The following is a 12,206-nucleotide window of genomic DNA, read 5'->3' on the forward strand; positions in this document are numbered from 1 at the left end:
CAAGCCTACCGTTTTCATTATGCAGACAAATAGCAAAGCTGTGGTCCATTATGTTGTGGCACACAATATATTTTACTTAACAGTTCTTTACAGAACACTTGTCTTGAATCTTACAGTTTCCTCAAATAACCACACATATAAGCACAGACATCTCAGACATTCATCAAAATCATAAAAGGTGCTAATATAGCAAAAGGTTTGAGGCTGGCTCTTCCCTTTCTTCCTCCTAACTCAATTTGAAGTATTAGAAGTGAATATCAAGCCAGTTTTATTTATAGATGTTTATGAGGCTGTTGCTTTCTTCTCTTTGTAAGTTGCCATCATTTTCTTGATTTCTGCAATGGCCTTTCCGGGGTTGAGACCCTGTAGATCAACGTGTCAAACAGACAGTGAAAAATTAAACTCTTTATTCTGTCAGAAATTTTATGTTAATGGATTTTAAAGGTACCTTGGGGCAAGTCTTGGTGCAGTTCATGATAGTGTGGCAGCGATAAAGTGAGAAGGGGTCCTGAAGTTTAGACAAACGTTCCTCTGTGAATTCGTCACGGGAGTCAATCATCCATCGGTATGCCTGTAGGAATAACAAGACAGTGTTCAGAATTATTTTTATCCTCTGGAAAGAGTCTCATTGCATGTAAAAGATTTCCATCATCAAATCTGTCTTGCTCATTAGTTTGATCTCAAACACAAGCAATGCTGACAACGAACATCAGAGTGAGAAATCTACAGAAATCAGTCAAATTTAAGTCTTATTCCCTATTTGTCGTCTACTGTATCCAAACAACTGAGATATTCATCTCATAACCAAATATAAATTATAATGATGCTGCAATTAAGTCTTCACTTACCTGCATGAGGACAGCAGGTCCCAGGTATTTGTCTCCATTCCACCAGTAGCTGGGACAGCTGGTGCTACAGCAAGCACAGAGGATGCATTCATACAGCCCATCCTGGGGAGTTAAACAGGCGTTATTCTGCCTCTATTATTACAATAATAATAAAACTTTATTTAGTGTGTGAAACATGGTGTCCTGCCTCTATGGTGTCTTGTGACTCTTTACTCAGGTAAAGCACTTTCCTATCATTTAACCCATTATGGCCTGGAGCAACACATCACAAACTATAATATATATATTTTCATAGTTAAAGTTCAAATCTAAATAAATAAATAAACGTTAATGCAGGACTAAATCATTATTACTCTTAATGAAATCATCCATAACTTGTGGTGGCATTAAACCTCCAATTCTAGTCATGATGGCTACTTATGTGAAGATTTTCATTACGATTGAAAGAGGGTGTGTTGGAAGTTACTGTGTGTTATTGCTTTATGACCCAGTGTCAAATTGGATGATATGATGTGTTTTTCCGCCCTGTCAGAGGTATGTGCTGTTATGGTGTGGTGTATGTGTGCTTTCCTAATTGTCTTTCAGGTGTGGGCTGGTGACTAGACTTGCCTAACCTTAAACTGGCTCCCTTCTGTGCTGACATTTGGCTCTGCCTTCTCCTAAGCTCCCAACCACACCAGGCCAAGCTCAACTGTGTTATGAGCAAATTTCTTTTGGTTTCTTGTTACAAGCTACAGGTAAATTAGCTTTAAAGTGTTTTGGTCATGCTTAACTTGATAATGAATCTACCTTTTTGTTTAATAAAAATCCCTTCAAGGTACTGCAGAAGCTGATGTGGTACTGGTCTTCCGTGGGAGTGGGGAAAGAGACCTTTGTGTTGCATTCAGGTTATCCTCAAGGTCAGGTGTAACAATTAGCTTATTTACCAGTTTCTGCCGGTCCTGCACTGACTGGAAATACTGCTCCTTCCCCTCCTGAGTCTCATCCTTCTTTTTCAGGTATGGTTCGATGGATTTATACTGTGCATAGAAGTTGCTCATATCCTGGTGGAATTAATGACAGGAATACAGACGTTCAGTGAAGGCATCATTAAAGTCTTATACTGATTACTTTCATAAGTAGGAGTGACATTTTTTTGTACCTAATTTCTGCCATGAACACGCTCTTGTGCTCATAAAGTTATGGGAAATGTTTATGCACATTTATAGTACTTACAGGCACCAGATCTTTGACGACATACATGTGTGGCAGTGGGTAGATTTTGACAGGTTTGCTAGTGTTGGCGTCGATTTTCTTAAGGCATGCCAGTGTGTTGCCTCCATTTATGTTCATGGCGCATGAGCCGCAGATACCTAAAGAAATGCATAAATATTGGGTCAATGTAATCTGGCATTTATGGTTCACTTAAAAAGATCTTCTATCACATTTTTATTTTGTTTTATTAATTAAAAGTTAAAACTGGTCACATTTAAATATGCAAATTGAGACCAAATGGCCTTTTTTTTCCAACTTACCCTCACGGCAGGAACGTCTGAATGTGAGCGTTGGGTCAATCTCATTCTTAATCTTAATGAGAGCATCCAGAATCATTGGACCACAACTGTGTTAATAAGAATATGAGTTAGACACAGCATAGGCATTTATTTGTAATAATGTGAAATGCTACTCAGCAATGTTCTGTTAATTGATATGGTCCTGACTTACGTGTTAAGATCAACTTCATATGTCTGCATTCGTGGTTTGTCTCCAGGGGTGTCGGGGTCCCAGCGGTAAACCTGGAACTTCTTAATCCTGGGTTCAGGAGCTGGAGCAGCTGCAGTCTGAGCATGCCGCACCATCTGAGTCGCAGATAATAAACAAGTGATGAAGTATGTATCAATAAACTTATACGGAAATAATTCAAAAGGCTTCTTCTTATCGTCAACTAGAAGCGCTGAGAGAGCGCAGACCTCTGTCAAGCCACTGTAATTTTTTTTATTTATTTTTTTTTGCCAGTGATTGTGGGCATTGTTTTTAGTTAGAAGCTGAAATGGCAAAATGATCCTAATCTCCCCATAGTAAAAGAATCTTTTTAAAAAAATCCTGGATCATGGCAGTGATCCAGATCACCCCCAAAATCGAATCACTTGTTCATTAGTCCATTTCTGAGACTTCCTGAAAATTTAAATAAAATCCATTACAAACTTTTTGAGTTAGATTGCTAACAGAAAAAGACACAGATCGACTTATCTGAAAACATTACCTCCAACTCTGTGGAGGCAATTAAAAGTCTTAAAAGTTATGTACAGATGAACACTTTATAATGTGAACTTGTTGTTGGTTGCATCAGCAAAGGTAAGAGGACAGAATTGATGATGTGTAATAACATTTACTTTTACATATCTGTATTGCAGAAATGTAAAGGATTTTCTGAAGGTGCATTAGAATGAAATGACAAAGTAACACAACAAAAATGGTATTACAAGTTTCAATTCAACTAATGCTTTCGGCATTCCTATAGTTTAATGCACCTTTTCCATAAGAGGGTGTTGAGTCTCCCCCTAGAGGCAGTTTGAGTGAAGTGACAAGAAAGCGTTACATCACTTCAGCCACATGATTATCTAACTGACTCTTTAAGGACAATAAAATATTAATTTAAAAACCATAAATATTTTTGGGGGTTTATTCTGAGGCGCAGATGTATATTGAAGTACTTTAACTACTCTGAAACATATTTTAGATTAAATTTAAAAGAGGAGGAAAACAACCAAACAGCTCAGTCTGTTCAGTCTGTTTAGTGTTGCTAAGTTAGCTATATGAATATTAGAGTATATAATTAAATTTTTCTTTTGTTATGTGCTATGCTCATTTGTATATGACAGCAACAAAGATATTTGCTGTAAAAATCAGAATAAAATTAGATAATTTGAAACATTTAGACAAACACACTAGTTGATATTAAGGTTAGATAGCCCAGCTCGTTCAGTGACAATGCTACCTGCAGAGGTTTTGTACAGATAAATTGTAGGGTAGCATAAACTTAACAGTGACTAAACCAACACAAACACAGTTATTAACATTAATTATTCTCAGAGAAGCCCATGCTAAACATACCCAAATACTGGATAAAATAAGTTTCGTACTTACCACCATCACACCAGAATTTCTAAAAGCCAGAACATTTCGGCTCAGACAAACCATGGACATCTCGCCGGCTGGATATGTTTATGTCAGTAATAGCCCCTCCGTTATCAGCAGTGAAGGCAAGTTGGTTCACTTTTGTCTAGGAGCCCAAATAGGAGCTTGCTATGTGCGTCCACGTAGGGAAACGTCATGGTTGTTGCCTTCATGTCCACTTTGAAAGCTCGGTCATCTAAAAGTCTGATTTCAAAGGTATGTATTTTGATAATGTTATTTTCTGCGTTTTGAGAGAAGTAAAAATATAAATTCTCACTATATAAATTGTATATTTTTTTTGTAGAAAAAGTTTCCATTACTTAATCTAGTTTATCACCTAATGAAGTCCAATATATACTTACATCCGACATCACTTGAAGGCATCTTATGTATGAGATTCTTTCGCAACTCTCATTGCTGTAAAGGAGAGTCAGTTATATATATGCACACAATGTTATGCTAGTCATTTATGTAATTCACTTTAATCAGGATTATATGATACGATGATTGGAAATTTATTTTCCGTTTTTCTTATAATAATTTTGTTTAGAAGAACATTCACCTTGTTAAATATTAAAAAAGCCATTTGTAGTTATTAATTTCAGACCCTCAATATTTGTCCCATTTAATATTATTTAATAATGTGGAATTTTCTTCAATTACACTGATTACAATATGCATAATTTCAAGTAATTTTGACAGAGCATGACAGGGTTTGTGTTGTACATTTGTGCATATGCTTAGTGTGTCCTTGGACCATATGCTCACAGTTATTCTTACATAGGCAAAGGCGTACTTGATAAAAAAAATTATATAGAGCAAGCCCTTTTCTTCTTATAATCAACTCTGGCTGCCTGCATAAAAACATGTAGGACTTTGACAGTATCCTCATTTAATGGAAAATAGATTAAACTAAATATATCTGGCATGAGATCGAACAAGTTTGCTTCAGTTTCACTTCAAACATTGGAAATCTAAACTTGTTTTACAAGCAGCTGTGTAGGCACATTTAAACATAAAAAAGCATCCATATTCAAGGTGAATATCTAAACTGCACTAGTCTATGAACAAAGTTATGGTGATTATATGTAACTCTTGAGAAAACAAAACAGATGCTGAAAATATTGTTATACAAGAAAATATTTGGATTGCATTGTGCATTTTATTTACATTTTGCACAGTATGTCAACTTTTTTTTTTAGAATTGTGGTTGTAATATAGAAGACTTCAACAGTTTAAACAAGGAGAAATGTGAAAAAAAGAAACAGGGCCGCCTCATTTATGAAACAGAAAATAAACTCAGTGAAAAGCCTGTCATGTAGGAAAATAGATGAGGACAGAGCATGATACTGTGAGAGATAAAAGCTCTGCAGGAGGACCGGCAAACATGGTGCCCCACATCATCCAGGGAAAAGGAGGAGGCAGTAACTGATATTCAAGCTAAAATGCTGGCACTGCTAGACAGAAATCAGCGTGAAGAACTTGATTAGGATGAAAATGAGGGAGACAGGGATCCACCAGATTGAAGATGACAGCAAAGGAGAACAGCTTAAAGAAAACAGAAGAGCTACCAGAGAAGTGCTTCTACAAGGCCAGCAAGATGGAGGGGGAGATCAAGCTCTTTGCCCAGCAAAATATTGAGCTGCAGGCGTTGGCCTTGAAAGACAGTAAAGAGAAAGTTAAGATAAGAAGAAGGAAGATACAGCAAAGGAGAATAGAGCAGAGGCTGAAAGAGGAGAATAAAGAAGGAATGTAGGATAAAAGGAAACATGAAGAAGGAGAGAGGAACTAAAGAGAAATGAAAATTAAAAGAGACAGAAAAGGAAAGCGATAAAAAAAGAGAGGAAAGAGAGTACCTTTTGCATTCAGCCATCTATACTCCTAATTTGCCCATTCTTTTAACCTTCCTCTCCATCAGTTTTCACATGATCTCAAATGCATTCACAATCTTCTACCATTTTCTCCAACCTTCCATGATCCATCCATCTATCCATACTTCCTTCTCTGTCTTCTCCCAGAGCTGGATGGTGGCTTTCATTTAATTGTCTTTGACTTTTTGCTAAATTAAAATAACTCTTTACGGGACATAAATAAAATATCACAGAATGTGTTTGTTTTACTGCTGCTGATAACAGGTTAGTAACTTCAAATTACGCTTTTCTCTTGGCTGTCTAGTAGTTAAACAACAACCCCAGAGGCAAAAAGCAGCAGTAGCTGCCACAGCGGAGGCAGTTGGTGTGATAATGGTGCTTTGTTCCTGGCAGGACAGCAGGAGCAGAGCTGGAGGAGGGATTCACGGCCTTCATCTCTGGGTGGGATAAACTCACTGACACTGTAAATTATGTCAGACCTGTCATGCTTTGTCTCATGGTCACCACAGGAGGACACAGTGGTTTATTTCAGGCAAGGGTCTTATTTGCAAAATTGTACAGCTGATCATCAATTAATCAAAACTGAATTAGTTTTTGTTGGTCCAGTGGAGAGGAACTGGAGTTGTGTGCTGGCAAGCAGGCAGACAGGTTTGTATGCAGGTGAGTGGCAGTTATGTGTCCAAAGATCAGTATCACTTTCAATTTTCCTGAAGGTAAACCTGTGAGATGGCACAGGATCAGATTTTCCAAAAGAATCACCTTAGAACTCCATCAGGTTCGCAGAGATGGGTTCTTCAAAGAAGAAAACAGACAGATTTAAAGCATGACTGAGGCAGGAACAAAGAACATAATAATTCCAGGTGAACCTGCCCAAAGCAACAACACCCACATCTCCTCACATAGGACTGTGATACACACACCTGAACATGAGGTGGGGTTATCATCTGGTTGGTGACTTGCTAATAAAATCATATCAACTGGGAGAGGGCTAATATACATGCATTGCAGCACTGCACTAATGCTTATATATTAATTTATTCATAATCTGTACCGCTTTATCCACTATGGGTCGCAGGTAAGCTGGAGCCTATCCCAGCATTTTAACAGGTGAAAGGCAGGGTAACCCTGGACAGGTCACCAGTCCATCGCAGTGCCAACACAGATAGATTCCCTGCTGAGATTCAAACCAGTGACCTTCTTGCTGTGAGGCTGTGGTGCTAACCACCACACCACCTTGCAGCCTTGGAAAAGGGTTTAGGAAGCTAAATACTTTTTTTATTTATTCAATAGCTTAAAAACTTTCTCAGCATTTTATCAGGATCAGCACAAACCATAACACATGGGGATGTAGCTCAGTGGCAGGGCTTTGCATGCATGAGCTCCCGGGTTCAATCCCTGGCATCTGCAGCCCCGAGGCGAACATGAGCCAGTGAACTCTGAGGGCCAGTCCCAAGCCTGGATAACTGCAGAGGGTTGCGTCAGGAAGGGCATCCGGTGTAAAACCCAGTGAACCCAGGATCAAACCTTGCCCCAGCTGAGGCTCGAACCATATATATGTGTGTGTGTATATAAGTGTGTGTGAAGAGAAGAGGATTTGATCACCTTAACTGCAACATAACTTTTTTTTCTCTTCAGCAAAATTACAGGGCTTTGACATCTGCTGGAATCAGGATTAGGTTTGTTATCTATCACATTATGAATGGATTCTTGGAAATCAAATTAATAATAGAGTTCTGTAATAAACTTGTCTGACCAGCTGTTAACTGTGAAATGGCTTGCTCTAATACAATTCATCATGCAGCTCCTTTTCATTTCCACATTGTAAAAGAGGCATGCACCTGAGAAGCAAAGTCCAAGATGCTTCAGATGATGTGGTGCTCTGTGTGAGTGATTTTCTTTACAGTTTATCATATGGATGTCGTTTGTATTTCAAATCCATGTGCTCTGGGAAGGACTGGTGGTTACAACTGAGAGACATTACCAAGAAGAACAGAAACTTCATTAATGACCTAGGCTTTAATATTTTGTTGGTTGTATATCATCTGCTTATGTGATGATTTATTTTTGAGTGTATTCTTCAAATTTTATTTGCTATTTTATTGTCCATAATAGTATTACAATATCCTCAGTGTGTATTCATATTTAAATATTCTGTTACATCATAAAACTGGTTACTTTCTGTACATTCTGCATAATCAGGCACTAGCCATGCCATCCTGACAGGTGGCATGGCCCCCATGTGGCAACTTGGACTCACAAGGTGTTTTTCCTGGGCTGACACTAGTAGAACAGGGAAAGACACCTTAATTTGCTCCATCCACAATCAATGAATTAGCTGTTTATTATTGACTCTGAAAGATGTCTTTTCCTGGGCTGACACCAGTAGACCACCTTAATGTCTTCCATTTACAATCAATAAATTAGCTGTTTATTATTGACTGAAAGGTCAATAGGGTAGACTAAATGTAGTGATACTTACAGAGCTGCTGTCACTTTGCAGGCTAATACCATGAAAGGAAATGTTGGCTTGTAAGCTTGTTTTTTTTTTTTTCTTTCTCTGCCTGCAGCCTCTTGCTGTTTGAGCTAATGTGGTCCTAGATAAAGCAAGCCACAGCGAGTTCAGTTGCAGTGCCATGTGCACAGTGATGATGCCTTGCTTTTTAATCAGATGTTTGAGCCGTGATTTTTGCATCACAAGACCTCAGAGCTACAGTCAATGCCAGACTTCACTTCATTCAGTCCATGGGCATTCATGGTCATCGACATGAATGAAAGAGTTACTGCCCAGTTCCAAGTAGTTTCACAATTTTTCTCCTCAGATAATTAATCACAACAGTTTGGATGATTAGTGACTGTGTTGATTGCGGAAGGAAGTGTTGCATCATTGCCATTTGGTGGAGAAAGAAAGATTAATGTGTCTATATTTTAATAAATAACTGTAGTGTTGGTTTGCCTCTGCAGGATGATGGTAAGTATCATTAGAGTATTTCATTAAGATGCAGGCACTGTTGCTCTGTTGATAAGTTGATTTAGCACCACACTGGTCTCAAGAGATGGCTTTGTGATCTCACGTTGCATAATGGTATGTATAATGTGTTCAATACTGAAACCACAGAGGCGTCTGTGTCTTACTCAGTGCTTTTATAAAATGGCATTTCAGTGCTCAGGAAGAATTGCACAAGCAGACGGTCTTGGTCAGTTTAAATTGGTAAATGTGAGCATTGATTTAAGGAAATGTGGTAAAACTCAGAGTCCACTTACAGCACAGACCTGTTGTGCTGTAACTCAACAGGAGGGTAAATTTGGCTGCAAGTGTTCAGATGACATGACTAGGTGCAAACAGGGTTGAGTCTGGCATGTGTATAGAAAATCTGTTGACAGAAAATATAAATCTAATTCTAGGGAACGCGCTGATCATTCTTCTAAAGATGGAGCTTTAACTAAAGCAGTACACACAAGATTAAGTGATGCAATCCAGCGGCATTAGAAGAAAATAGCCTGGCTCCTGATGAAAGCAGGGAAGTGTTTAATTACACTAACTTATGCTTCCTCACTTTGTCTCCACCCATGACCTGGAAATTGTTACCCTTCCCAAATACAATGATTTTAAATGCACTTTGAGGCGGCAATGAATGAGGGGTGAGAAGGCAAACAAAACAACGGTGAATCTTATGAGCAAGTCTTTCAAGTGGAATGGTATATGAACCCCACTTTTCAAGATATACCATAAATTCATGGATTTAGACTCACACAAAAGAAAGAAAGAAAAAAAATCACATTGGCAGTTTTAAATAAGGTTTCTTTTGTGCAAAAATTATGATCATATGTACACAATGTGTGTCCCCTGAACATGTGACAGCTGGTATCTATGTTTAGGTAACTTTAAACAGTAGCTTTGAAGAGCACTTCAGCTGGGGCAAAACTACACTGCCAATAGAGATTACCATCCACACAAAACAGTGACTGTCATTCAACTTCATGCTGTATTCTTCTTCCACTCCATGCTGTCAGTCTGTAAAATAACTAGATGCTATTTTGCACGGGGAACTGAAACTGATTAAATATCAAATAAATACAAAAATAGGCAACATAAACATGTAGAAATATATTTTGTCTTATGTTTAATGTGCACTCAAATGCATAGTTTTGGCACAAAAGAAACTTCACATTTTCGGCTCCTTCGGCTTTGCATAATTTCTCACACAACCTTGCTGGAAGGAGTTCAGGTAGGAAGAAGCAAAGCGATGTTAGCATGATAAGAAGCACCGTGGTGTGGGATTGGCATGGTTAGGGTCCTCCTCTCTATGGAAATAGCTGTGAAAATCCCATGGCTACTTTTAAAGTATTACTTTATCTTTAGGTAAACGCTACTGAGGCAAAAGTTTCAGGGACAAGCAGATATTTTCATATTATAGAGGTAGCCTAAATTGGTTAAATTGCTAAAACAAACAAACTAAAAGGACCCTATCTGTTTCAGTTTTATGAATTTACAAAACGTTTCTTTTTAAAAGGCATCAGGCTTGTTCAGATTTCCATTCACAAGCAGGCAGGAAAGTTTTGATGGCTCTTCCATGCATTAATACAACTCCAAATATACAAAACTTGCTAAATGTAGTTATTTTTAACAACATGTAAGAGGTTCTGGCCATGCAATGACACAATTCTGGTGTTATATTCCCTTCTTTTCTTTTTGTGCAGCAGTGCAGAATATTAGTCACTTTTTTTTTTTTATATCCTTTACTTTTTTTTAGGAAAAAAAAGACAACATAATCTATGGAGTCTCTGCTGGGGACAGGTCAAGACCTCAGGTAAGCCAGTCCATTTCTTCCAAATCAGATCTTCAATACTCCTTGATCTGATCACTATTCTTGTTTCTGCTGTATGATGGTCAATTCTAGATGCTTACAAGAGCAGAAAAGTTTATGTAGGGGTTCATGCTTTCCTCAAGTAGAAACTAAATAAAATGTTTTGCATATGATTTCTATTTTTCTCACTGAGCATTTTGTGCACAACTTGGTTAAATATGCTGTAAGTTTTGAACCCTTAGTGTGGGTTTTTTCTTTTTTTTTTTTCCTGAAATGATTTTTGTTTGTTTTGTTGTATTGTTTTCCGCTAACTGCTTTGGAAAGCATGTTACCAAACCCACTATGGTCACTAAAACAACTTGACACTGACAAAATTATTAATAAACAAAAATGCAAATTAACCAATGAAAATCAGACATTGCTTTTGCAACAAAATTATAAAACAAAAAACAAAACAAGAAAATAAAACAGGCCTGAACAAAAATGATGGCACCCTTAAAAAGATTGAAAATAATTTAACCATAGGAACATGTTAAACTAAGGTGTGACTTCTAATTAGCATTTAAAGGGTGACAAGTAGCCACTGTGCTGTTTGGTGACATGGCGTGTACCACTCTGAACATGGACCACAAAAAGTGAAGGAGAGAGCTGTCTGAGGAGATTAGAAAGAAAATCATAGACAAGCATGTTAAAGGTAAAGGATATAAGAGCATCCCCAAGCTACTTGATGTTCCTGTGACTACAGTTGCACAAAATATTAAGAAGGTTAAAGTGCACAGGACTGTAGCCAACCTCCCCGAATGTGGACGCAAGAGGAAAATTGATGACAAATTGAAGAAATGGAAAATACAAATGGTAACCAAAATGCCCAGAACAACCTCCAAAGACGGTGAACTCCAAGGTCAGTGTATATCAGTGTCAGATCGCACCATCCCTAACTGCTTGAGCTAAAGACGACCAAGGAGGACACCCCTGCTGAAAGCAAATCATAAAAAACCCAGACTGGAATTTGCCACAGTGCATTTCGACAAGCCACAAAGCTTGGGGAATGTCCTTTGGACAGATGAGACAAAACTGGAACGTTTTTGCAGGGCACCTCAGCTCTATGTTCACAAACGCAAAAATGAAGCAGACCAAGAACACTGTTCCTACTGTGAAACATGGAGGAGGCTCTGTTATGTTCTGGGGCTGCTTTGCTGCATCTGGAAAAGGGTGTCTTGAATCTGTGCAGGTACAATGAAATCTCAAGACTATCATGGCCAGTGTCAGAAAGCTTGGTCTCAGTCGCAGGTCATGGGTCTTCCAACAGGATAATGACTCAAAACACACAGCAAAAAACCCCCATGTCAAGTTATTTCAGTGACCATTGTAGGTTTTTCTTTCATTAACAGAGGATTGCCAATTACATTATAGTGCTAGAAAAAGCTTCCCACATTAGCTCTTTGCCAAAGTGATCATTTTAGTTTGTGATGAATGACAGTGCTCAGTGCTCAGCTATCTGAAAAATCAGTTTCAATTAAGTCTTT

General features: G+C 38.1%; 1 protein-coding gene across 1 annotated transcript; it reads right to left on the reverse strand.

Moving 5' to 3' along the window:
* Positions 1 to 254: 254 nt before the first annotated feature.
* LOC121651257 (succinate dehydrogenase [ubiquinone] iron-sulfur subunit, mitochondrial-like) lies at positions 255 to 4,133 on the reverse strand. Its single transcript, XM_042003282.1, has 8 exons — positions 3,975 to 4,133; positions 2,553 to 2,686; positions 2,363 to 2,448; positions 2,064 to 2,200; positions 1,775 to 1,891; positions 849 to 950; positions 449 to 571; positions 255 to 363 (listed from the first exon to the last, which is right to left on the reverse strand). The coding sequence occupies exons 1-8, from the start codon at positions 4,032 to 4,034 to the stop codon at positions 283 to 285; spliced, it is 840 nt and encodes a 279-aa protein (XP_041859216.1). The 5' UTR covers positions 4,035 to 4,133; the 3' UTR covers positions 255 to 282.
* Positions 4,134 to 12,206: the final 8,073 nt, after the last annotated feature.

This window comes from Melanotaenia boesemani, chromosome 13 (assembly GCF_017639745.1).
Source record: "Melanotaenia boesemani isolate fMelBoe1 chromosome 13, fMelBoe1.pri, whole genome shotgun sequence".
Classification (NCBI taxonomy): domain Eukaryota; kingdom Metazoa; phylum Chordata; class Actinopteri; order Atheriniformes; family Melanotaeniidae; genus Melanotaenia; species Melanotaenia boesemani.

Excerpts from the sequence above, each read along its gene's own strand:
- LOC121651257 (XM_042003282.1), bottom strand. The coding sequence starts at position 4,034 with ATGTCCATGGTTTGTCTGAGCCGAAATGTTCTGGCTTTTAGAAATTCT. Across the intron at positions 2,201-2,362 it reads CAGACGTTCCTGCCGTGAGG|GTATCTGCGGCTCATGCGCC; the intron begins GTAAGTTGGAAA and ends GCATTTCTTTAG. Across the intron at positions 1,892-2,063 it reads TCGTCAAAGATCTGGTGCCT|GATATGAGCAACTTCTATGC; the intron begins GTAAGTACTATA and ends TAATTCCACCAG.